We start from the raw sequence: 26,854 nt of genomic DNA, 5'->3' as shown, positions 1-26,854 counted from the left end.
AGTTCATATGGAACCAAAAAAGACCCCGCATTGCCAAGACAATCCTAAGCCAAAAGAACAAAGCTGGAGGCATCAACGCTACCTGACTTCAGACTATACGACAAGGCTACAGTAACCAAAACAGCATGGTACTGGTACCAAAACAGAGATATAGACCAATGGAACAGAACAGAGCCCTCAGAAATAATACCACACATGTACAACCATCTGATCTTTGACAAACCTGACAAAAACAAGAAACGGGGAAAGGATTCCCTATTTAATAAATGGGGCTGGGAAAACTGGCTAGCCATAAGTAGAAAGCTGAAACTGGATCCCTTCCTTACACCTTATACAAAAATTAATTCAAGATGGATTAGAGACCTAAATGTTAGACCTAAAACCATAAAACCCCTAGAAGAAAACCTACGCAATACCATTCAAGACATAGGTATGGGCAAGGACTTCATGTCTAAAACACCAAAAACAATCAATGGTGACAAAAGCCAAAATTGACAAATGGGATCTGATTAAACTAAAGAGCTTTTGCACAGCAAAAGAAACTACCATCAGAGTGAACAGGCAACCTACAGAATGGGAGAAAATTTTTGCAATCTACTCATCTGACAAAGGGCTAATATCCACAACCTACAAAGAACTCAAACAAATTTACAAGAAAAAAAAACAAACAATCCCATCAAAAAGTGGGCAAAGGATATGAACAGACACTTCTCAAAAGAAGACATTTATGCAGCCAACAGACACATGAAAAAATGCTCATCATCGCTAGCCATCAAAAGCACAATGAGATACCATCTCACACCAGTTAGAATGGTGATCATTAAAAAGTCAGGAAACAACAGGTGCTGGAGAGGATGTGGAGAAATAGGAACACTTTTACACTGTTGGTGGGACTGTAAACTAGTTCAACCATTGTGGAAGACAGTGTGGTGATTCCTCAAGGATCTAGAACTAGAAATATCATTTGACCCAGCCATCCCATTACTGGGGATATACCCAAAGGATTATAAATGATGCTGCTTTAAAGACACATGCACATGTATGTTTATTGCGGCACTATTCACAATAGCAAAGACTTGGAACCAACTCAAATGTCCATCAATGATAGACTGGATTAAGAAAATGTGGCACATATACACCATGGAATATTATGCAGCCATAAAACAGGATGAGTTCATGTCCTTGGTAGGGACATTGATGCAGCTGGAAACCATCATTCTCAGCAAACTATCACAAGAACAGGAAACCAAACACCGCATGTTCTCATTCATAGGTGGGAATTTAACAATGAGAACACCTGGACACAGGATGGGGAACATCACACACAGCAGCCTGTTGTGGGGTTGGGGGAGGGGAGAGGGATAGCATTAGGGGATACACCTAATGTAAATGATGAGTTAATGGGTGCAGCACACCAACATGGCACATGTATACATATGTAACAAACCTGCACGTTGTGCACATGTACCCTAGAACATAAAGTATAATAAAAGAAAAGAAAAGAAAAGAAGAGTCCTTCTTTATTTGAATCAATTTAAATGAGAATTTTTGAAGCACTGGTCAGTATACAGGTTCTATACTACCATAATTCAAACTGATCCACATGTCCTTCTAAGTTATATGCATTTTCTTGTAGATCAATGGTCATTTTATTAAAAAATCATAGCATAGAGTTCTAATGGAGCTACATCTGGAACACTAACATAAAGTCCATTCTAAATACAGCTATAAAGAGTAGATATTGCAATTGTCCTAAATACATACATCCTCTTCCCCCCTCCCTGTCCATCATATCACACCACCCCTTAACCCACATACAGATCTGATATGACTATACTGGAATGAAGTGATTTTTTTTTTTCTTTTAAAACAAACATATATAACTTACATATCTAAATGAGTAGGGCTGTACTTTTTAAACTAATCACCTTTGGAAGTTACATATGCATTCCAACAGGACACCGAATTTTTCTGGAATCCCTCTTTTAGAACACAGGTTCTCCAGATTTAGTGTGTATAAAAATCACCCAGGGAACAGATTAACCATGCAGATTCTTAGAGGTTTGGATTTAATTGGTTTGAATAGGGTCGAAGAATCTGTATTTTTAACAAAGACTCCAGGCAGGTCTTACACAGGTGATCTGTAATAAATAGTGCTTTAAAATAACCTCCAGAGTCAGTTCACAAGCCACACAAGGAATCAAAGACTTTATGGTCAAACTCTGTGTGTACATCTATATAACATGCTGAAGGTTTATTTTAGCTTATTCTTTCAAAATCTTCACTTTTCCTGATTGAATATATTAGTACAGATATGCAAGGAAGCGTCTATGTGCAAAAAACATACCTCCATAAAAGAGATTCCTAAGCTCCAGACATCGGAATGAATTCCATACTGCTCCCCTGAAATCCTTTCAGGCTGCAAGGAATCAGAAGGGAGCTTGTGAGTTCACGGACGCTACTCAGGAAAACACATACACCAAAATGAGCTCAGCTAAGGTGAGGAGCCACCAACATCTGCATAGCATTTTACAGATGACAGAACAATTTTACATGTGTGTATATAAGTATTTGTGCATATAGTATAAAATCTATAGAAATTATATATAGATATATTCTTATTGAATCCTCTCCAAGTCCCTGTGAGGAAGACTTTGGAAGTCATTTCACAGATGAAGAAAATGGAGGCTCAGAGTAGTGAGGTAATTTAGGCAAGGTCCTAAGTAGTGAATGAGCTGAGATTTGAATCCAGATCCTCTCCCTCCAAATCCAGTGATCTTCATTGTAGAGTAACAATATACAACATTATATGATATTATTACTTATTTGCATTTTGATACATGGGTCTGGAACAGTAGGGTTTCTTTTAATTTTTTATTTGGAAATAACTTTAAACTTACAGGAAATTTGAAAAAACAAGATCAGAGCAAAGCACATTCCTATTTCCTTTACCCAGATTCATCTACTGTTCAACATTTCATTCCACTGATCAGAGTTTCTTTGTATATGAACCAAGGAACAGTTTGAAAGGTCCATTTGGGACTCTGGGTCCTCCACGCAAGATGTATAGCAAATACCTGGTCTAAAAAAGGCTACATAAACACTCTAGTTCAAAAGGAATAATTTCATACTGAGTGGATGCTTCCTGAGCTATCTATCCCTCTAGGATTTAGCATTCAGTACAGTACTTCATAGAAGGCTTTGGAATGAACACATGAACAAATGAATAAAAGAAACAGGTTTCACAAAGGTGGAATGATTGCTAAAGGTTACAGGCTAATCATGGCAAGGCTGAGATCATAACTTACACCCCAATATCCAATTAAATAGATACCAGGATGTATTCATACGGAACTGGCTAGCCAGTTACAGGAATAACATTATTGTCACCATCATTACTATCATCAACAACAAAATTATGTGTGCATTTATTAAAGAATTTCTGTACACCAGGCCTTGTTTTAGTGTTTTTCACGCATATCTCATTTCAGATTCACAAACATCCATGTAACATTGGTACTATTTTATCATCCCCAATTAACAAATGAGGAAAATGAGGCACAGAGAAGTTTAGTTTACTTTATTAACCATTATGGGTGCTGTATCCACTATACAAGAAAGATAGTAATAGTTATCATTTAATGACCACTTACTAGTGTCAGACACTGGGCTAGGTACTTTGTGTCTTCTACTTCATAATGATTCTGCAAAAGTAGGTATTATTGCCCTCAATTTACAAATGTAAAAACTGAGGCTTAGTTAGTGACATGTTCAAGTCTAGAGCTATGGGTTAGTATTAAATGCACAGTCCAGGAGCGGGGATTCAAAGCCAGTTGTGTCTGACTGCAAAATTAGAGGTCTTTCCAGTGAGTCAAAATGACCCCACAACTAGAAGTCAGAAGAGCCAAGCACAGCCTTGAGTTGGTCAGTATTTCTCAATGTGCAGTCTTTGGAGCAGCCATCACAGAACGGCCTGAGGTGCTTACTATTAATACAAATGAACCTCCAGAATCAGAATCTCTGGGGATGGGGCTAGAGATCCTCACTTAAAAAAATAATTTCTCTGAGTGATTCTTTGGTACACTTAGCTCCAGTCACTAAATACTTCCATGTTCCCTGGAGAGACAATGACCTTTCAGATCTCCCTGCTTTCCTCTTCTCTGCTTAATGACCATGTCTCACACAGATCCTGTTTGAGGGTGAAACCTTTCTCTACTCCTACAGCAGAATTATAAATTCCTGCTTCTGTACTTCATTAAAATGCTGTTCATATCTTATTATTTATCACACTGTGTTATAAAATCATCTGTTTTCTAGTTCGTTTTTCCTAAGAGGCAAAGAGTGTACCAGGCAGACATACCTAGTACCTTGCCGGACACATAACAGATATGCAGTCAATGCATGCTGACTGAAGGGATGTAATACATGTTTACTGTATGAACAAATAAGTTCCTTAGAGAGTTTTAATATAACTTCCTCATACATTGCTATTCATGTCTGTCAAGAACTTCTAACAAACATGAAAATCCTAAAATCCTCTAGAATTATTAAAGAAATAACTAAATGTTGCCCTGACCTTTTTTCCTTCCTCTCTCCATTTCTTCATTCTACTGATTGACAGGTACCAAGCATTTCATCCAGAATACAGAAAACACACACACACACACACACAAAAGTGGAACCCACATACAAAATATTTGGGCAGGATCAACAAGGAGGTTAAACACACTCATTACATTTGCCCACTGAACTATCAAAACAAATGCAAACTGTAAGCTGATAATAAAGCATAGAAAAATTAAATTAAATTTAAAAAGAAAAAATAGAAAAAGTGATAATGTTCACAGATACTAGATGGCAAATAAGAGAACTCTTTTAAGGGTCAGATTCTGATGACCTCTTGTTGGGGAAATTATTCTTTCAATAAGCTAATGAAACAAGATTACTGCTGTGATGCAGTGTTTGAGCAAAAATGTTTAGCAAAAGCCAACAGCAAGCTCCACGTGTCTATCCTAAACAACTCTTAAGGTGGATAGGGACTGGAAAATGTGCCCAGGTCCCTGGAAGTGATTTAGACACAAGATGAGCACCAAAATATTCTGAATTTATGGAGCCAGGATTTGATGGCCCGAGGCTGCACAATTCAAAGCTGTTCTCACACTTGAAGCCAAGGTGGCCTGCCCTGTCCTCTCCCCTGAAAAACAAAACAAAACCAACTACCAGGTACCATGTTGTTGACAGAATATCAGTGATGGATATTTAGCAGTTAAAAAGTTAAAACTGAGGTTACTCTCTCACATGACAGCTGTCATTAGTGTGAAAAGCTAAATAATAGGAAAAACATGACTCTTGTCTAAAATATCTTTGCAGTGAGGTTTAAGTGACAAGCAAACAAAATGAAACAAAAAAAACTCTGACCTATTCTTAATAAGACCAGTAAAGAGTAATAAGTAGAATTTAGAGAGGATCTTAAAGGGCAGTCCTTCTGGCACCCACACTATACTCCCTCCAGATGCCCTCTGTGACTCAGCCTTGACAAGAATTCACATGTAGTTAACTAATTCCAGAACCGTCCATTTACAACAAGATTTGTCAAAAGCAGGAAGATCTCAAGGTATATCCCTTATCTCTTCCAAAAAATGAATTTCTGTTCAGACTCAGGCTACATAGAAAATTAACAAAGTAGGCATGAAAACTTCAGGCTAGCATATAGTCAAAATATGTATCACAAGTGGTAAGGATTTTTTTCTTTTTTCTTTTTTTTTTTTTAACATTGGCAAGATCCTTGTGTAGGCAAACAGAACACTGGTTAAACAGGACTCTGAAGTTAGACTGCTTGAATTCAGATCTATCTTCCAGTTCACCAATTCTCTCTTCTGCTGTGTCCAATATGTTGTCAAATACAGTGAGTTTTAAATTTTAATCTAGAAGTTTTGTTTAGAACTTTAAAAATCTGCTATGTCACTTTAAAAATGTGTGATCTTAAGTCTGTATGCAAATGTTTCTGCTGCCTGCTATTCCTGCTGATCTTCAGGTGGCTTTGCTGTCTTGTGTGCCCGGTTCTCTTTGCTTGCTAGTTTTTCCTCTTGAAAGAAAAACTATGGAGAGGTTCTCTGAGGCCTAAGGTGGAGACCACCTCAAACCACTTCTCAGTGTGAAGTGCCTTGTCCAACCTAGGACATGTATGCATATACCCAGGGTGCAAATCTATACCAGGGCTAGGCTATGGTCACAACTTTTTCCACTTTTCCTGTTTCTTCTGCTTCTCTGCTTAGTTCCAGATGCCTCCTCTTCAGTTTCCTGGGACTGGGGGAAGAGAAGCAGTTTTAGATCTAGTTTACCCTTACACTGAGGTTACCCATTTAGGCTTCTAGCAGGGAACAGAGGAGATCTTCTCTGAGACCTTCTGACTTAGGTGGGCTCTGAAGCTTGGCCGCTGACCCTCTCGCCTAACTGTGATTCAGGCAAATGCCCTCAGGAATAAGCAGTGATGGGGATCCCATTCTACTTTCCTCTCTGTGGTAGGATTTCATTCAAAAATTGTGCTGGGAGTAGCCCACTGTCTTTTCAGCTCTTCGGTGCATTTGAGATGGTTTAAAACAAACAAACAAACAAACAAAAAAAAACTTAGCTAGCACATTTAAACAGAAGAGTTGATCTAAATAATTTAGTCTGCTATTAGCAGAAACTAGAAGCTGATGTCCTAATTAAATTGCCTTTTACTATGTGCCAACTCTGAGATCTTGGGTTAAAGATATTTTGACCTTTGGTTTCCTCATCTGTAAAATGAAGACAGTAATAATAAATAATAGCAGTAATACGTATACCTCCTGGGGTTGTGTGAAGACTGAATGAATCCTGTAATGTGCTTCAGTACACACCACATGGGAATGCCCAGTTAATGCTAGCCTCCTCCCAGTCACCACCACTACCATTACTACCACCGCATGAGCATAGCCATTGAGTTGGGTCACGTAATGTATATGGGTGTTATTCCAAGTATCCTTCCAGTCACCACCACTACCATTACTACCACCGCATGAGCATAGCCATTGAGTTGGATCATGCAATGTGTATGGGTTTTATTCCAAGTAAAGACAATTTCCAAGAATTGGAATAGCTTGGGCAGAAAAAAACATTCTGGAGATAGGAATGGTTATTTAGATTGACTTTCTGATCCCAAGGGCCAAGTATTTGAGTAAGATTTTTTCATTTTAAAACTTCAGTTAATGATAGCAATAGTGTCAATTTTTATATTTGATTTTTAAAATGATAGTAAGCCAGAAAGACTGAATAGTTAAAGTTTTAGGAACTTCTATCTTAAAAACATAATAAAATTTTTAGTAATTAGAATTGCTGGGCCGAGTGTGGTGACTCACACCTGTAAGCCCAGCACTTTGGGAAGCCAAGGAGGGTGGATCACTTGAGACCTGGAGTTTGAGACCAGTCTGGCCAACATGGTGAAACCCCATCTCCACTAAAAATACAAAAATTAGCTAGGCGTGGTGCTGCACACCTGTAATCCCAGCTACTCAGGAGGCTGAGGAAGGAGAATCGCTTGAACCCAGAAGACAGAGGTTGTGGTGAGCTGCAATCATGCCACTGCACTCTAGCCTGGGGGACAGAGTAAGACTCCATCTCAAGAAAAAAAAAAAATAAAGAATTTCTGAAAAATTGTTAATTTAATATAAGCTCCAAGCTTCTAGACCCCTTTTATAAACCTTATGGATAAAATCCTTTTAAAATGTGGTTGAAAATCTTTCATGCTTCTGATGAAGGTATCTATTGAACCTATTAATTATCTGCCCCTAAAAAAACAGTATGTCCTTGAGCATGACAATTCACTTTTCCAGGTCAGTCTCCTCACTGGTCAATGGCGAGGTTGGATCAACATGACTTTTCAAGTCTCCTATAAGCACATTGCTTAATGTGCCCATACTTGGTTTTTCTAAATGACTAATGATGTTACAAAAGCTTCCCTGTCCTTTTCCTAATTATCTTTCCTATATCTTATACTTCCGATTACAGAATAAAGTGAGATTATTCACATATGCAGGGCTATTTCATTCTGATATATTTTCTTTTTAATATTTGAGTAGCCTAGCTGGCTGTATTTAAGTAATTTTGGCCTGTCTATACCTTGAAACACAAGCAAGATTCATAATATGAAAAGTTAAATATATTCGTAATATGAAGTTAAATGTTGTGCTTATAATTAGTGAACAAGACACTTTTGGAATGCAGCTTTCATGAACTAATTCACTCGTCTGGCACTGTGTGAGGTACCTATGTCATAGTGTTGTGAGCATTTAAAAGTTAATATATGTGAGAAGAGTGATTGGCACATAAAGCTACTTAAATGTAAGCTATTATTACTGATGTTATTATCACTGTACAGAAGTATGCACGAATATAAAGTGAGGGAAATACGTAAAATGAGGGTATCAAGTGACTTCTAATTACGTATTCCTGCAATTTTTTATTTGTCCTCTTCCCCATTTCTTCACCCTGCCCCATGCCTTCTATTTCTGAGTCTTTGCTCATCCATTCACAGCGATCTTTCTCTTGTGCAAGCACCCTTTTCACATACTGTTTGAATCATCAAATTCGTACACTGTCTATCTCATTTTCTTTTCTTTTTTATTTTTGAGACGGAGTTTCACTGTTGTTGCCCAGGCTGGAGTGCAATGGTGCGATCTCAGCTCACCACAACCTCCGCCTCCCAGGTTCAAGTGATTCTCCTGCCTCAGCCTCCCGAGTAGCTGGGATTACAGACATGCACCACCACACCCAGCTAATTTTTTGTATTTTTAGTAGAGACGGGGTTTCTCCATGTTGGTCAGGCTGGTCTCAAACTCCTGACCTCAGGTGATCCACCCGCCTTGGCCTCCCAAAGTGTTGGGATTACAGGCATGAGCCGTTGTGCCCAGGCCGTCTTATTTTCTAAATGTATGTTTGGTACAACTTAAGTCTTTATTATGTCACACATAATGCTGCTACATATAATATGTTGCCTGTTTCATCCAAGTCTTATCTAGATTATACAATGGTTCCACTGTACCTGACTGACGGCACAGAAGATGCTCAGTAAATGCTGGTTGATTATTGAAGGTGCTCTCAGTTTCAGATACAGCTTTCACTGGCATAGATCAGAGGCTGGCAAACTTTTTCGGGAAAGGGTCAGCTAGTAAATATTTTTCATGCTATGAGCCATATACTTTCTGTTGCAACTGTCACAACTACTCAACTCTGCCACTGCAGTGCTAAAGTGGCCATGCATAATATATAAGCAAATGGGTGTGGACATGTTCCAATAAAACTTTATTTACAAAAATAGGCCGTAAGAGCTTAGAAGAGTGATTAGTACATTGTTCCAGTAAATTGAATTTGGCCTGAGAACTGTAGTTCATGGATATTTGGCATAGGACTTATGTAGAACTCAAAATTATAAAATATACCAGCTAAAACGAGAACCAGTTGTGGTTTAAAAAAAAAAAAAAAAAAAAAAAGGCTCAGTTCCTTTCTCTCAAGAGACTCTCAACAGATAAAATGTAGGGACTAATACATGTACTATAATAATATAGGTTATTTCCACCTCCCCCCTTCCCCAACCTCACACCATGTATGTAAGTACTTGGCCTTGGCCAATAAGAGCCTCCTACTGAACTGAGCAAAGTGCTCACTCTCAAGCTATCATTGCTCCTTTTCTAGGTATCTTATGCTTTTTATAGCTTGAACTACAAAGCTGACGACTAGAATTCACTCACCTAAGAAGCAAAGCAATTTTAGTTTTGTCAATCTGAGCTAACGTTTCATAATTTTAAACCTCATATTTTCAGTTAACAGATGGATGCATCACATTCACCCATAAACAAAAATAAAAAACTAATTTCTTTAATGTACACCTGGGAAAGACAACTGTAATCTGGATTTGTACATTAAAATATAATGCAATTTAATTATCAGAGGAATTTAAAGCTACTAAGAACATGCTGGTTAGTTGAGCAATTGTTTCATTTACAGTCATGTCCCCCCACTTTTTAAAAATTACAGTGTTTCATATTCTTTCAAAGACTTAAACCTTAGCATTCAGTAAGGCTATAAACGTGGCTCACCAATCTCATCTAACTTGGTAGAGGAAGTAAGGTGATTACGTTTTATAAAAACAGATATGATGACTTCAGAGGTTAATTTTTTGTTTTTCCTATTATTACACTTAAACAAGAAAGTATGAACTTTCTTTAAAAACCATGCAAGACAAAAATGAGCTATTCTGGTATCTGAATGAAAAAAAAAAGTTTTGTATTGTTCTGGGAATAAGGTTTAGGTTTAGAATTAGGTTTAGAACAAGGTTCCATCCCTAAATCTTTAATCAAGATAATATATAAACACAGAATACTGAGAATAAGACCCACAGTTTTATCCATACTAACATCATTTAATTTCATGATACATTAATGAAGACTATTAGAGATGAAAGGGACTACCTAAATAAATTTAGAGCTTTCATTATAAAAAATTATCTTTCAGTTGTTACAGGAAGACAAAACTTTGCTCCAAAAATAATACTAGATAAGTTTCCTGTTTAATTCTTTTTTTCCCTCTGACTCTCAAGGTGATTATGGAAACGTATAAACTAAAGTATATTTATGAAAACAAATAACTTCCCTTACTCAAAAGCCAAGTCTACATTGGTCTTTGAAACAGCCTCATGCTTCTACTTGTTATTGTTGGTAAGTTTATTTCAGTGCAACTAAATAATCTTACAATAGGCATGAATAACAACTAAACAAAATATAGAGGTATAAGTTCTTTTTTTTTTTTTTTTTTTTTTTTTTTTTTGAGACGGAGTCTCACGCTGTTGCCCAGGCTGGAGTGCAGTGGCGCGATCTCGGCTCACTGCAAGCTCCGCCTCCCGGGTTCCCGCCATTCTCCTGCCTCAGCCTCCTGAGTAGCTGGGACTACAGGCGCCCGCCACCGCGCCCGGCTAATTTTTTGTATTTTTAGTAGAGACGGGGTTTCACTGTGGTCTCGATCTCCTGACCTTGTGATCCGCCCGCCTCGGCCTCCCAAAGTGCTGGGATTACAGGCTTGAGCCACCGCGCCCGGCGAGGTATAAGTTCTATAGAGAACTGCCCCCTAAACCCTTACATTCAGAGATCCATAAATATAATTTGGCTATATCAGTAATTTAATTTTGATCAGGTGACAAAGCATGTTCATATTTCAAGAAAAAACAACCAATTTTATTGACTGACATTTGGGTATATTTGAGGGTTAATTAAATAAGAAATGTGGAAAAGTGGCCAGTATGCTACAAGGTGCAATTTTTCTGTAGGATTAAACTTCAAAACTCAGCGATTTCACACTTGAACCAACCAGTTAAGTCAACAAAGTCAGATAAGTTGATAGCTCCTGTAAAAACCCTAATGTCTTTTAGAAAGATTTAAAAATCAGACCACGAGTAGATTGACTTCGTAATTTATGATCTGCTAGGCTAAAGCTGTGGAATTAATTCAAGAATTATACATTACCAAGTACATAAAGATAAAGATGTTGGTTTTAAATGTTATTTTTGCATAAGTTTACTTACCGCCATATAAGCATTTGTTCCAACATACGTCTTGGCTATAGAATTCACCAGCTATGAGACAAAACAGTCTGTTAGAACAATATAAAGATAATGTGGAAATAAAATGGGCAATTATTCCTCATTTAACCTACAATCATCATTCGTATAAATCAACTAAAAATTATGTAAAAGGGAACAAATTTATCTACAAAGGCATTAAAAATGATTAAATCTCTCTTTTCTTTTGAATGTGATTTCCAATTTAAACAAGCACAGCATTACAGTTTATAGCAGATAACCTTAAACAATTCACTTAAGCAGGATGCTTATCGCTTTAGTACCCCAAACCCGCCTGATATAAAAAGTCAATTTAAAGCAGAATTTGAACACACTCAATTTTTAGTCAGATGGCTCAAGATGTGAATGAAGCCCCATGCATTACTAGAATGAAACGAACACTAAATACGCTGGAGGGATAACAGACTTTGACAACTCATAATACAACGATGACCTTCGCTTTGGTCTTCGTGTTTGGCTGAGAGTAAAGGTGGCTGCAATTCAAATCAACATCACAGCACGCTCATGGGTCACTATCACTGGGTTTCTCAGGGGAGGCCCAAAATGGAAATTAATTAAAATTTGTGCTGCACATTGTAATGGCCCTCCACCATTGTTGCTCCCAATATTAATTTTTATTGTGGGCCAGTTGGGTTCCCCAGACACAGCTCCCACTCTGCCCTCCCTTTTGTCTGGCCAAAACGCTTTCATATCAAAGCTGCATATCAATGAAGTTTGCTATTCGTAAGTAGTAATTACAATATCAGCAGTTTTTACTGTCATTAAACAATGAACAATCATATTCTGATGAAGGAAACTCGCTCAGAGATTAAAAATGAATAACACACTCCCAGCCGAGGAAAAGATGCAGGGTTTCTGTTTGTCTGGCAGCTAGGTGATTTTTCAATCCAGAGAACAGAATGAAAATACAAAGAGGTTGTTGCAGAGAAAAGAGTATATTGGGAGGAAAAGGGACATACCTGAGTGCTAACTCCAAAATCACACAGCTTGACCTGTCCTCTTGTGTTTACTAGCATATTGGAGGGCTTCACATCTAAAAAGGGACCAGAAAAGGCCATGTAACTAATTCCATATATCTACAGCGTTTGTTCTTTAAAAGCACACACGCACACCACACCAAGTTGCAGAAATGACATCATCTGCTCAATCCGAAATTCAAATCACAAATTTAATGAAAAGCATTTTTTTTAACTGAAGGTAAAATGTAAGGTCTTAACTCCTCCACTTTTAACAATTTCTGGTTTCTACAGAAGCAAGAATTTATTTCAAGTAAAAGTGAAATCAAACTTTGGCTTACAACAACGGTAAATACACCCATCATCCTATCCGTAGTTTTTCAGGAAAAGGAGGTAGATAAGAAAAGGTAATCTTCCTGCAAAGAATTTGCACAAAAAGGATGCGTTTTGCTCTATATGTGTAATTATCAGGCTAATCCTCCCATCTAAGTAATAGTAAGGCCAAAGGGAGGCCAACAGGGAAAAGTCATTCATATGCTACGGGTAACAGGTCGTATCTGAATGAAACCGATGAGGAAATGAATGTAGCACTGCTATTTCCCATGTTTTACAAGGCAAATGTTACTTCAGATAATACTTAGAAATTTATCTAAAAGATGTGCGTATGTGTCTACATGCATGTGCTTATTAGTCTTTGTTTCATTTATCCTTCTCCTCCCTTACATTATTTTTGACTGCTGTTACAGTTAACAAAAGAATTGAATAGATTTCACCAAAGCAGTCAGTCGCTAAGTAATGAAACAAAGGATTTCTGTGAAGCATCGTCAGTGACAACAATGAGCCTTTTCAGGAATTCAGGGAGCCCAAAAAAGCCATCCAAGGAGGACAAGAGCATACCACTTTTGATGGTATAGAGCAGCATCTGCTTCAATGCATCTTTTATGGCAAAAGTGGTCTAGCAGAGACAACTGGTTATATTTAAAACAGCATATAATCTCAACTACACTGACACTGAACAGGAGACAATTTTTTGATGTAACATTTTTAAAAAAATTGTAAATGGGTTAATCTTCTCCTGACCTTCCATCTGGCAAAAGGGTACCACAACAAAGTATTTTGCCAAGAGTGGATACTTAATTCAAATTTCAAGTTTAAACACAGCAACTATTACTGAATCATACTTATGTGACAGGCAATGTGCTAGGCATTTTTTTATACATTAGTTCATTTAGCCTGATAAATGTTATTAGCCTCAGCCTGATAACTGACATTTGAATGTAAATTCCATGAAGGCAGGGACTTTGTCTCTTTTCTTGACTACTGTACTCCCAGCCCCTGAAAGAGTGACAGATATATTTCAAGTGCTCAATAAACATTTGTTGAATGGATGAGAGAATAAAGAATGGAGACCACGAGTACATGTTGTGGTTGAGGATTCTGTTTCAGTGATGAGGGGTGAACTGTAGAGCCTGTCTCTGTAGCAAGCACTTCAGATAACACACACTATAACCTCTATTGGGAGGCTCTAGGAATTCAAGTTGGTATGCACAGGCAATTGTAAGCTCTTTTTATTGGTATCATCACCCCAAGAAATAAGTTCACAGGGTAGGAGTATACTTTATACCTCTTAAAATGTATCCCTTCCAAGCACAGTATCTTGTTCAGTAATGGATGGCTTTTTAAATGATACATTAAATTTACTAATACATGGCCGGGAGCAGTGGCTTACACCTGTAATCCCAACACTTTGGGAGGCTGAGGCAGGCAGATCACTTGGGGTCAGGAGTTCGGGACTAGCCTGGCCAACATGGAGAAATCTCTACTAAAAATACAAAAATTAGCCAGGCATGGTGGCGGTCATCTGTAATCTCAGCTACTCGGGAGGCTGAGGGAGAAGAATTGCTTCAACCTGGGAAACGGAGGTTGCAGTGAGCTGAGATGGTGCCACTGCACTGTAGTCTGGGCATCAGAGCGAGACTCGTCTCAAAAAAAAAAAAAATTGCTAAGACAAATGTCCCCTTTACCAGCGAGTCCCTGGTCTCTTGGTGTCTAGTTTTCTCTAATTTTTCAACCTAATTCTTATACCACCATCATATTAAACCTTAAATATACCACTTTCACTAAATCATTTCTCTCCTTAAGGAGGAGGTTAAGTATTCTCTGACATGCCTGCCACCAACCAGAACATGAATTCCTTAAGAATAGGGTTGTGCTTTCAAGTGTGCCCCAGCAGTTAGCACAACACATCATAGACAGCCACAGTAGACACCTAAATGTTTGCTGAACTGAAACAAATGTTAGATTCTACATAGTTTGGTCTTATTTTTCAAATCTAGTTCTTATCATGGGCCCTGAGTTTTAAATATTTTTCTTTTGGACAATTTGTTCCTTTATATATTGACATCCTAAATTAGGGGTGTACAATCTTTTGGCTTCCCTGGGCCTCATTGGAAGAACTGTCTTGCGCCACATATAAAATACACTAATGATAGTTGACGAGATAGAAAAAAATGGCACACACAAAAAAATCCCATAATGTTTTAACAAAGTTTACAAATCACGCTGGGCTGCACTACTCAAAGCCATCCTGTGGCTCCTGTGGCCCCGTGGAGCATGGGTTGGACAAGTTTGCCCCAAACCATTCTTAAGCCACCACATCAGATGGAGACAGTTAATGAACAAATATTTTGAGCTCCTGGAAGAAGGTGCTGCCTGGAAATTAAGAGGTATGCTAAAAGCAGCAAATCTTTAGTTTCAATCAGATACATCTGACTTAAGTGGATCAATGGAAAGAGAAAATAATAAAACAACAAAACTGCTAAACTATATTCCAAAAGACAAGGTGTAAATAAGAACCTGACTGCATTTTTCCAGCTTTCCAACATTTTTTTAATGTACATGTAAGCCTACTGTATGACTTCTCATATTCTCCCCTCAACCTGGTTTTCAGAAGTACTTTATGTGTGAAAGTAGTAGACATCCAGTCATCCTCAAATCAGTCTTTGCATTCCAACAAGACTGTTTTAATCATTGTTTCAAAAGAAAAAAAAAACCCTCATTAAGGCTTTGTTCATTCTGTTTTCATCATCTCCCTCCCACCCCCAGGTTTAGAAACCTTTCCTCCATATTTTCCATCTATCTGAATCCTGCCCATCCTTCATCTCAGGCCATCAGTCACTACCTTCTTTGAATTGCTGTAGCGTCTACTGTCTGTACCATTTGTTTGGCAAAGCATATGATTTATGTATGTAATGCATGTATGCATGTATTTCAGAGACAGGGTCTTGCTATGTTGCCCAGGCTGACCTCAAACTTTTGGGCTCAAGTGATCCTTCTGCCTCAGCCTCCCGAGTCAATGGGACTACAGGTGTTTGCCACCACACTTGGCTTTGATGACATTTTATACTAAGAGTTATTTAATGTATTTGCTGTTATCAGTATCATCACTCAAAGAATTAAGTTCACAGGGTAGGAGTTTAATTTATACATCTTCAAATGTATCCCTTCTGAGCACAGTATCTCGCTCACTGGTTGAGAGCTTTTAAATGATACATTAAATTTGCTAATATAAATGTCCCCTTTACCAGCAACCTTGAGATAATTTGAACCTAACAGCTCCCTTTAACAAAGTCAATGAATCTGGGCTAGGAGACAGATAACCTGGGTTTTAGTCTTTTTGATCCTGTCACAAATTTGACACATGACTGGCCTTGGCATGTGATGTTTTAGTTTCCAACTCTGTAGGGAGATAACAGTTACCATGTCAATATTTGATAACTGTGAGGATTAGATGAGATAATGAATATAAAATTGCTTTTTAAACTGTCCAACATTCTATAAGTATATTATTATTATCAACTGGTAATCAACCAAGCTAGAAAAAGTTGTATATTTCATTCTATTTAGAAAATAACTTCTATTGCTACTGTGGCAATTTAAGCTGTATTTGAGTAAAATACTAGCTCAAAGAAAATAATTTCCAAAGCCCAGTAAGTAGGACTGTAAAACCAATGTGATGTTTATGAGGAAACATTTTTGCCAGACTATATGCACCCTTTCCTCAACAATGCTACTGAGATGGTTTTCCTAGTTTTACACTTGCTCTATTATAGTTTGTGTTCAACACAGCAGCTAAAGTGATCCCTTTAAAACCTAAGTCAGACCACGTCACTTCTTTGCCTAAAACCTCCAAAGCCTTTCCAACTCGGTGCAAAAATGGAAAGTCCTCCCAGAGGTCCCCAAGGCCCTTGTGAGCTGTGCCATACTCTCACCTTGCCACTCTTTTCCATGCCCTCTCTGCTTCAGCTCACTGGCCCACCTGCCAGGTATGCTCTTGCTTTGTGTCTCTGTGTCCGTGAAATATTATGCTTCCACAAATTGTATACCTTTGCTTTAGATTTTTGCCTGAAATTTTCTCCTTTGCTTTAGATTCCTACCTTTTTAAGGGAAGCCTTTCCAAACCACCTGGTATGCAGTAGCAATACCCTCCCAGCTAAGATAATTCCTTTCCCTTTTCTTCTGCTTCAGTGTTCTTAACATTTAGCACCATCAACATGCTGTATTTCTACATAAAGATCTGTTAATTCTCAGTACTCCCCTCTTAAAGGGAAGCTCCATGAATGCATACTTGGTCTGTTTTGTTCACTACCACATCTAGAATGGTGTCTGGTACATACACCTCCAGCTAATTTTTGCATTTTTAGTGAGATGGGGGTTTCACCATGTTGCCCAGGCTGGTCTCGAACTACTGACCTCAAGTGATCTGCTTGCCTTAGCCTCCCAAAGTGCTGGGATTACAGGTGTGAGCCATCGTGCCTGGCCATGTTATTATTTTTCTTTCACAATCTGATGATGATTGTTGGATGCTATATCTGCCATTATAATTGAAATAGGTGTCTTGCAAACACTGTACAGTTGTGTCTTGCTCTTTTAAACAGTTTGACATTTGTGCTTTTGATTGGACTGCTTAGATCATTCACACTTAACGTAAGTATTGATATGGCTGGGTTCAACTCTATTTGCCCCATCTGTCTTTTGTTCCTGTTTTTCTTCTTTTCCTGCTTTCTTTTGGGTTAGCTGGGCTAGTTCTTAGCATTCCACTAATCTCTACTACTTGCTTCTAAGCCAGAGGTTGGCAAACTTTTGCTGTAAAGAGTCATAAAGTAGGCATCTCAGGCTTTAAGAGCTATAAGCTTTTTGTGGTAACTTCTCAAATTCTGCTGATGTAGTGCAAATGCAACCATAGGCCACATGGAAATGAATGGCCATGACTATGTTCCAACGCCATTGTGTTAAAAACAGGCAAAGGCCCAATTTTTGCCCATGGGTTGAATTTTGCCAGCCTGTTTGAAGCTTTATTTATTTATGGCTGTTCTAACATTTACAATATGCTGTTTTAACTTCTTACAGTCTACCTTCAAGTAATATTAGGGTATTTCATTTATAATGTACAAACCTTACAATAATATATTTCCACTTTCTTCTTCTCATCTTTTATTTTCATACATCTTTCCTCTATGTACACTATAAGCTCCATAATATAATGTCTTTATTTTCCCTTTACATAATTATATTTTAAAGACATTTAAAAGTGAGAAAAAATCTTTTTATTTATCCATGATTTGTGAAACTATTTATTCTTTTGTGTAGATCTACCCATCCATCATCAGTTTCCTTCATCCTAAATAACTTCCTTTAACATTTTTTTGTAATGCTGGTCTACTGGCAATGAATTCTCTCATATTCGTCTGAAAAAGTCTTTATTTAGCTGTTTATTTTTGGAAAATGTATTTGCTGGGCACAGAATTCTGGAATAACTTTTTTCTTTCAACATTTTAAAGATGTCCTTCCATTATCTTCTGGCTTGCATAGCTTGTGACAAGAAGTCGGCTGTCATTCTTATCTTTGTTTCTCTACTTAATGTGCTCTGTTTTCTATGAATATTTTTAAGATTTTCTTTTTAGTCACTGGTTATCAAAATTTTGATTTTGATGTGCTTTGGTGTGGTTCTGTGTTCATCCTGGTTAGAGTTCTTGAGTTCTTAGATCTGTGGACTTATAGGCTTCACCAAATTTGGAAAGTTTTCAGCTATTATTTCTTCAAACTATTTTTTGTTTCCTTTTCTCTTTCCTCTCCTTTTGAGATTCCACTTACACATACATCTTAGACTTCTTGATAGTGTCTCAAAGATTGTTAAGATTGTACTCATGTAAAAAAATATTTTTTCTAGTAGTAGGAATGAGTAATTTTGTAGTAATTTTGGATAATTTCTAGATCTTTAACCTCAAGGTCACAATAATTTCTTCTGTAGTGTCTAATCCAGTTAATTCATTAATGAAATTTTAATTTCAGATATTTTTTGTAATTGAAAAATAAATGTTCAACTTGTTTCTTTGTTTCCATTTATCTCATTATGCTCATGTGTCCTATGAATTCCTTGAGCAGATACAGTTTTTATAAAAACTATTCTAAAGTTCTGTCTGCAAAGTCCATTATTTCTGGTGTGTATGTGGGAGGGGGGCATCTATTTCTATTGATTGATTTTTTTTTCCTGGTTATAGTCTTTCATCCATAATCAGAAGAAAAAGTCTTTGCTTGTCTACTTTTTATGTGGATGTTCAATGTTGTGGATCTTGTGTTGTCAAGTGCTGGATTTTATTGTAATCCAGTGTGTTGGACTTGATACTGGCAAGTGGTATAGCTGCTGAATACTGACAGCTGAATCATTTTGAGGCTGATTTTAGAGCTTTTATTTTAGGAGAGTTGAGAGTAACCCCTATTACAGGGCTAGTTTAGCCCCACTGCTAAAGCATAATCCTTCTAATGTCTTTCTTGAGTTCTTCAATGTGTTTAATGAGGCCTCTCTACACTGGATTATTGGAATTTAAAAGATTCCCAACTTTGTGTAAGTTTTGGGAATTGTTCAGCTTACAGTTCCCCAGAAATTTTCTTTTCCAAACAGTAGTTGCTGTCTAGCTTTGTAGGATTTCACTCTATAAATGCAGAGGCTGGTATTAGGCCAGACACAATTGCAAACGCCTATGCAATTTCTAGAGCTCTTTCTCTGCATGTTCCTGCCTTTCTAGGACTCTGCTCTGTAAATTCTAGCCATTTTTGGTCTCCTCGAACTCCAAATTCTGTCTCTTCAGCTCAGTAAGACCTTTGAGCTTTGTTTGGGTTTCTGTGCAGAAAGCTTGGACTCACTTCATTTGTTTCTATTCTCTCAGGGATCACTATCTCACATTGCCTGTTGTCTAAAGTTTGAAGATAACTGTTTCACTATTTTGTCCAGTTTCCTAATTATTTTTGGTGGAAGGCAAATCCCACAGCAGTGATTCCATGGGCAGAAGTAGAAGTATCTGTTTTTTTTTTTTTTTTTGAGACGGAGCCTTGCTCTTGAAACCCAGGCTAAAGTGCAATGACGTGACCTCGGCTTACTGTAACATCCAATGCCGGGGTTCAAGCTTCTCCTGCCTCAGCCTCCCAAGTAGCTAGGATTACAGGAACCCACCAACACGCCCAGTTAATTTTTGTACTTTTAGTAGAGATGGGGTTTCGCCATGTTGGCCAGGCTGGTCTCAAACTCCTGACCTCAGGTAATCCGCCTGCCTTGGCCTCCCAAAGTGCTGGGATTATAGGCATGAGCCACCACACCCAGCCAACCTACAACTCTTAAGAATAGCTCCAGGGGCCAGGTGCAGTGGCTCGTACCTGTAATCCCAGCACTTTGGGAGGCCAAGGTGGGTGGATCATGAGGTCAGGAGATCGAGACCAGTCTGGCCAACATGGCGAAATCCTGTCTTCACTAAAAATACAAAAAATTAGCTGGGCATGGTGGCGTGTGCCTGTAGTCCCAGCTACCTAGGAGGCTGAGGGCTGAGGTAGGAGAATAGCTTAAAACCAGGGAGGCGGAGGTTGCAGTGAGCTGAGATTGCACCACTGCACTCCAGCATGGCGACAGAACAAGACTCTATCTTAAGAAAAAAAAAAAAAAAATAGCTCCAGGAACACTGAAATGATTTGATTTTTTTTCTTGTTTGTTTTCAGCTTCACTCGAAGCCATAGACAATAGCACAACAGATTAGGCAGAAAGATTACTTTTAAGGAGGTAGTTATATTTATGCTTATTTTAATGCAATATCAAGTTATGGAAAACAAACAGCAATTGAAGGCATACAGCTTTTCATTCAGCTCACTTAAAAACATCACAGCCTTTCTTCTGTAAGCAAAGCACAGAAAAGATGAGTCATTAAAGTGACTGATTATAAATGGCAATCATCAGGGCAGATGTAAGTCATTTTGGTTTAATCAGGCCATTAATTATTAGGGTTTATCAATTAGTTTTATTGAAGGCAAGGGAGCTCAAATGAATACTAGGGCATTGATTTTAACTGTGACATTTTCTCAAAGAAAATACAAATGAGGTGTGTTGAAGCCTGGAATTATGGGTCCTTTTCATAGCACTAAAGAGAAATAAGTTTCTTCTACTGCAACACATAAACCTTTAGTGAAAAAGCAAACTAACTTATTCTCCTTTTGTGTTAAAAATGAAATACCATGTTTAGGTGTTTCCTAATTTAAGGTTTAGGTTTAAGTTATCTTGGCCAAGAGATGAATATCATTTTGGAAATAGTAAGATAAAGGTACAATACAAAGTGACTCGTTTTTAATATCCAATACTCCTTATCTTTTTCATTTTAAAAGATTTAGTCATTTTATGCAGTAGGCTTTTATAGGCATCAAAATAGATTCCTGTGGGTCAGATTCCCTTAAGGGAAGCAGAGTGATGCCCTGGAAAGTGCCCCTGCATACGGACTGTGAGACCGCACGAATCATTTAAACCTCTCTGAGCATACATGTATGTGTGAGTGTGTGTACTCACAACACTCACATGCTCAGTGTTGAGCACACAATTTCACTTAATTCTCATAACAATCCTGAATTCTCACTGACAACCTTGCCAGTGTCAGAAGATTAGATATCATCCCTGATCTTGTACATCATATCCTGTATATGATATACTGATATCTGATATCTTGATATCTGATCTTCCTACATTTAAAAGGATGTTAAGAGAATGAAGTGAGCCCGTGTGCTTAGCACTGCTGGCACAGAGCTAGAGGTCAGTGAAATGTTGAATGAATCAAATGAATGGGAAAAACATTTTGTAAACTTGAATGTACCAAATATACTATAAAGCTACTGCTTTGTAGAATTGGTAATGATGACTTCCACTCTAGGAAATCAGGATGTGGATCATTTAATACACTGGCTCATATCCAAATGCTAAATGAGGTTAACTTTCATTATACCAGCTCCACCTGAAGGCAGGCTTCTTCTAGGATAGCAAGTGTGTTCAGCTGGGATCACAGAAGAGTTAACATTATACAATCACAACATGTGTCTCCTATCACATTATTGTCCCACTCCTTCAGCGAGATTTCACAGCAAGCTGGGCTTTTTAACAATGATGCAATAAATCTTTGAGTTGCAGCAGTGACAGCCCAAGTAGATAATAGGTGGTTATGATGCAGTTCCATCCAATAACTTGAAGTGCTTAGATGATTATTAGAAAAATATCAGGGAGCAAAAATAATGGAAGAGTGTATTAAAAGGACCTTCAGTCATGCTAAGGATAACAGTAGGTGGTTTTAGGTAAATAAAAATCAGCCTCAAAGTGTCCTTAAAAATTAAGCATAAACCTATTACATAACCTTTGTAGTCACTATGTGGTCATTTTCCTACTCTATCTTTAACAAAGTATGAAACATTGGTTCATTACACTAATCATACACTATATACCAATGGTAAAATAATTATTTCTTCTCAAATCTGATATGTGCTAGATGGCCTGATAAACTATGATTTACAAATATTTAAAGAAATATACCAATTCCACTCCTAGGTATTTACTCAAGAGAAATAAAAATACAGAATCACAAAAAGACTTGTGTATGAAAAGTAGTATTATTCATAATCGTCCCAAAGTGGATACAATGCCAAATGTCCCTCTACTAGTAAATAAGCAGATAAAATGTGATATATCCATACAACGGAATACTATTCAACAATAAAAAGGAATGAACTGCAGACACATGCTATAACACAGACTCATCTCAAAAACATCATGCTAAGTGAAAGAAGTCAGGCACAAAGATTTCATGTGGTATGATTCTGCTTATACAAAATGTCCAGAAAAGGCAAATCTTTTCTAAGAGTCAGAAAGTAAATTAGTGGTTCCCTGGGGCTGAGGACAGGAGCAGGGATTGACTGCAAATGAGCATGAGGATACTTTTTTGGGGTGATGACGATGTTCTAAAACTGGAATATGGTTATGGTTGCACAACTTTATAAACTTAGAAATCACTGAATTGAGTAGGTGAATTTTATGGCATGCAAATTATATATCAAGAAAGCTGTTTTAAAAAATCAACCTCAAAACACAACTTGATTTCTCATTACCATTACTAATTAATTACTAATAAATAAATTGATAATCCATAGTTTCTGCAAGTGCTTTTGTGGTCACTGTGGTCACTCTCCTACTCTATAACAAAGTATGAAAGATCAGTTAATTACATATAATATACTATATATCAATGGTAAAATGGTTATTTCCTCTTAGAACTGATATGCACTAGGCCTGATAAACTGTGATTACAAATATTTAAACAAAGATACTAATTTTAAAATGTTACTTTTGTGTATTTAAGATTATTTCCAAAAATGACTAAGGCTATGTCTATAAAATGTAAAAACAACTGATTCAAACATGAAAAATTTGATCCACCAACCATAGTTGCCTCAATAACCGTAAGTAACTGCTCTGATTTTCAGGCTGGACTGACTGATTTTTTTCCCCCCACTGAATTGACCAAATCGTCTGTGGAAATTGGTATCATGTTGAGACAACCCATGTTGCCACCCATAACTGCTTCGTGCAGGAAACTGTATTTTTACACATTCTGCACCAATTAGTCATTAAACAATCCACAGAAACAGCATCAAGCAGAAGCTTGCTAACAAAGGCCAGAGCCTCAAGAGCATGTGCTTTCCTGAAGTCTTCACAAAAGGGCTCCTCCGCCCACTGCCCAGCCCCTGCCCCCAGCACAATCAGGGGTCAGGGTGGGAGGTTACCCTTGGCTAGGATCTGGCTGGGTGCCAAGGGGGCTGTTCAAAACAAATAAAAGCTCCTTCACAAAACTACAGTTGGAGTTACTTAATGAGCTTTGTATAGGGACCCAAATGGTAATTTCCCGGAAAGATTCCTTTTTTTTTTTGAGATGGAGTCTCACTGGGTCACCAGGCTCGAGTGCAGTGGCACGATCTCATCTCACTGCAACCTCCAACTCCTGGGTGCAAGCGATTCTCCTGCCTCAGCCTCCTGAGTAGCTGGGACTACAGGTGCCCACCACCACGCCCCACTAATTTTTGTATTTTTAGTAGAGATGAGGTTTCTCCATATTGGCCAGGCTGGTCTCAAACTCCTGATCTCATGATCTGATCACCTCGACTTCCCAAAGCATTGAGATTATAGGCATGAGCCACTGCGCCCAGTGTCTGGTAAGATCAGTTCTAAAGAAAATTGTGATTTTGTATCAGCTATATGCTTTCTTCTGTCAGAAAAGAAAAACCATACCAACTGAGGATTCCCTTTTTGCTGTGACCTGTTCACATCAGGTGCTGTTGGTATCTCCAACTTCTACTTCTTTTTGGTCTTTGTTTTGTTTCATACTTAAAACACTTAATTTGCTCTGAACTTTTACATGTCTCACTGAATGCTCTTAGAAACAGATATGGTACAATTCTTACAGAAACATTTTTAAATGTGGCATGTGGCTGTTGTGGGATAATAATGGAAGCAGAAATAAACTTCTCTTCAACTTTTTCCCCCCATAAAGCAGTTACACTGTGTGAATACCAGGAAGCCACTCTCAGTTTACCAGGAGCCAGAGGGTGCATTAGCAGGTCTCCACTCCTAGTAACCTCTCCTAGCACTGTGCCTGGGATTTTCAGCAATGCTCTTTCATTATGTTTAATTGTCTTATGAAAAGAAAAAAATCCAATATATCTATCTAGTTATTTCTTGGGGACTGCGTTCTAATGAATGAGAACAGCAGGTACAATTAAATATAGACTATGCTGACATTCTGCATTACAAATTCATCTGTGCACAACAGGAACATACTTAAGAGAAAACCACAATGCAATATAAAAGTTATTCTAATGACTCCATTACATAATAAAGGGTAGGTCATCCAAATATTCTTGCAAAGCCTTAAATAAAATTAAACAACATAATTAGCCATCCTCAATGGCAGTTATTGCCTAGAGTCTCATGATTTGGTTCAGAATGGAGGCAACAAACGTGGCTTTCCTTCTTCAATAAAGGCAGGGGACCTGGGGCATTTACGAGATTAATAACACGGGCAAAAAGGCCTGAGCTTCTCAATTCTCCCTCTCTTAATCCTTTCGTAGTAAGTAAAAGAGATTTCCTTCTAAAGTGGTGAATCTTAAGATTCCTACCTGTGATATGTACATATTCTGGTCAGTGTTTAGGAAAAGCCAGGTCTGGAGGAATGTGTACCTGCACAACCTACTTCCCCAAGTCTAAGATACCACTGACTGTTAAGATTCCTCTTGACTATAAAAGCTTTTTGGGGAAAAAGGAAAGAAAACAAAGGAATACCACATTATATGCATAAATAAGATGTAAGACAGCAGACTTGACTTGGAATGGTGTGTCCAGAAGACTAATCCTGGTAATTTGTTTTAAATAAATAACAAAAAATTATGGTAGATAACACTTACTTGGCACTTAATATATACCAGGAACTGGGCTAAATACATTATTATCATATGCATTACCTCATTTAATTCTCATTATAACCCTTGATATAGGTACTATTATTAACCCCATTTTACAGAGGAGGAAATTGAGGTTCAAATTAATGAAATTACTTGCCCAAGGACACAAAACTAGAGGCTTCGACTAGTTAAGCTCTTAAGCCTTAACAAACTGCATTATATTTATGAGCTAAATCTTATTGGAACCAATAGGATGGATCATCCCAGCTTTGGCAGTGAATAGTTGGGTGATCTTGGGAATTTCACAAAGAAAATAGCCCAGATGTTTTAAGTTCTTTATACTCACAGGCTAATTTTCTTTTTTTTTTTTTTTTTGAGACGGAGTCTCGCTCTGTCGCCCAGGCTGGAGTGCAGTGGCCGGATCTCAGCTCACTGCAAGCTCCGCCTCCCAGGTTTACGCCATTCTCCTGCCTCAGCCTCCTGAGTAGCTGGGACTACAGGCGCCCACCACCGCGTCTGGCTAGTTTTTTTTTTTTCTTGTATTTTTTAGTAGAGACGGGGCTTCACCATGTTAGCCAGGATGGTCTCGATCTTCTGACCTCGTGATCCGCCCGCCTCAGCCTCCCAAAGTGCTGGGATTACAGGCTTGAGCCACCGCGCCCGGCCCTCACAGGCTAATTTTCTAAGAAAAGGAGATGTAACAGGAAAGTTTGAGGAACGTTCTAACTATTCCCTGTCACTTAACCTCTTGCTTCTTTTCTTGAGAAATAATTATTTGACATAATAATAGCTGTTATATGCCAGGTACGATGCTATGACCTCAAAGAAGTTAAGAAGCTGACCCAAGGTCACATAGCTAAGATGAATTAAGAGGAAGAACCAGAACTTAAACCTGGGTCTGACCCTAAAACTAGAGCTTTTCCATTAGGCCACCAACCACTTTCCTAAGACTTTTTCTTATGATATTTCCTATAACTAAGCAAATTTTTAGGCTGCTTGAGCCTTGATTTCTTCACCTAAGAATGGGGATACAATAATACCTCCTCAAAAGGTTATTATAACAAATAAAATTATACATACAAGAGAGCTAACACAGTAGCATATACAAGGTACTCAATAAATGACAATATTAGTAAAATGATTAATATTGTTATCATTATGATTGCACCCAATCCAGAATGAACTTAATCTTCCACCAGCAAAAGAGTAGATTGGATTTCCATGGTGCTGATCACGTTCAACCATGCCTTTAGAGAAAGGAAGAGACATGGAGAGCTCTTCCAACTGCTAAAGCTGTCTGTCCATTCTGCTTGGCAAAATGTCCCAAGGATAAATCTCTTACTTTAATACGAGAAAGGGGAACAAAAGATGACTTCTAATTTAGCCACATTACAAAAATTTCAGGAGAAAAACATTGTCCTCAGAAAATTATGATTCAATG

General features: G+C 37.9%; 1 protein-coding gene across 19 annotated transcripts in view; it reads right to left on the bottom strand.

Annotated features, from left to right (window-relative positions):
- MAP2K5 (mitogen-activated protein kinase kinase 5) overlaps positions 1-26,854 on the bottom strand; it is a 264,267-nt gene that overhangs the window by 107,397 nt on the left and 130,016 nt on the right. For all 19 annotated transcript variants that reach the window (XM_045395630.3, XM_065548107.2, XM_045395631.3 and 16 more), the window contains 3 exons: positions 12,610-12,683; positions 11,594-11,644; positions 2,348-2,419 (listed from right to left, as the gene is read on the bottom strand). In XM_045395630.3, coding sequence (XP_045251565.2) covers positions 2,348-2,419; positions 11,594-11,644; positions 12,610-12,683 — 197 coding nt within the window. The remainder of the gene's footprint in view (positions 1-2,347; positions 2,420-11,593; positions 11,645-12,609; positions 12,684-26,854) is intronic.

This window comes from Macaca fascicularis, chromosome 7 (assembly GCF_037993035.2).
Source record: "Macaca fascicularis isolate 582-1 chromosome 7, T2T-MFA8v1.1".
In the NCBI taxonomy this organism is placed as follows: Eukaryota; Metazoa; Chordata; class Mammalia; order Primates; family Cercopithecidae; genus Macaca; species Macaca fascicularis.
The sequence above is the reverse complement of the archived record's forward strand: the minus strand, read 5'-3'. Positions and strand labels throughout refer to the sequence as shown.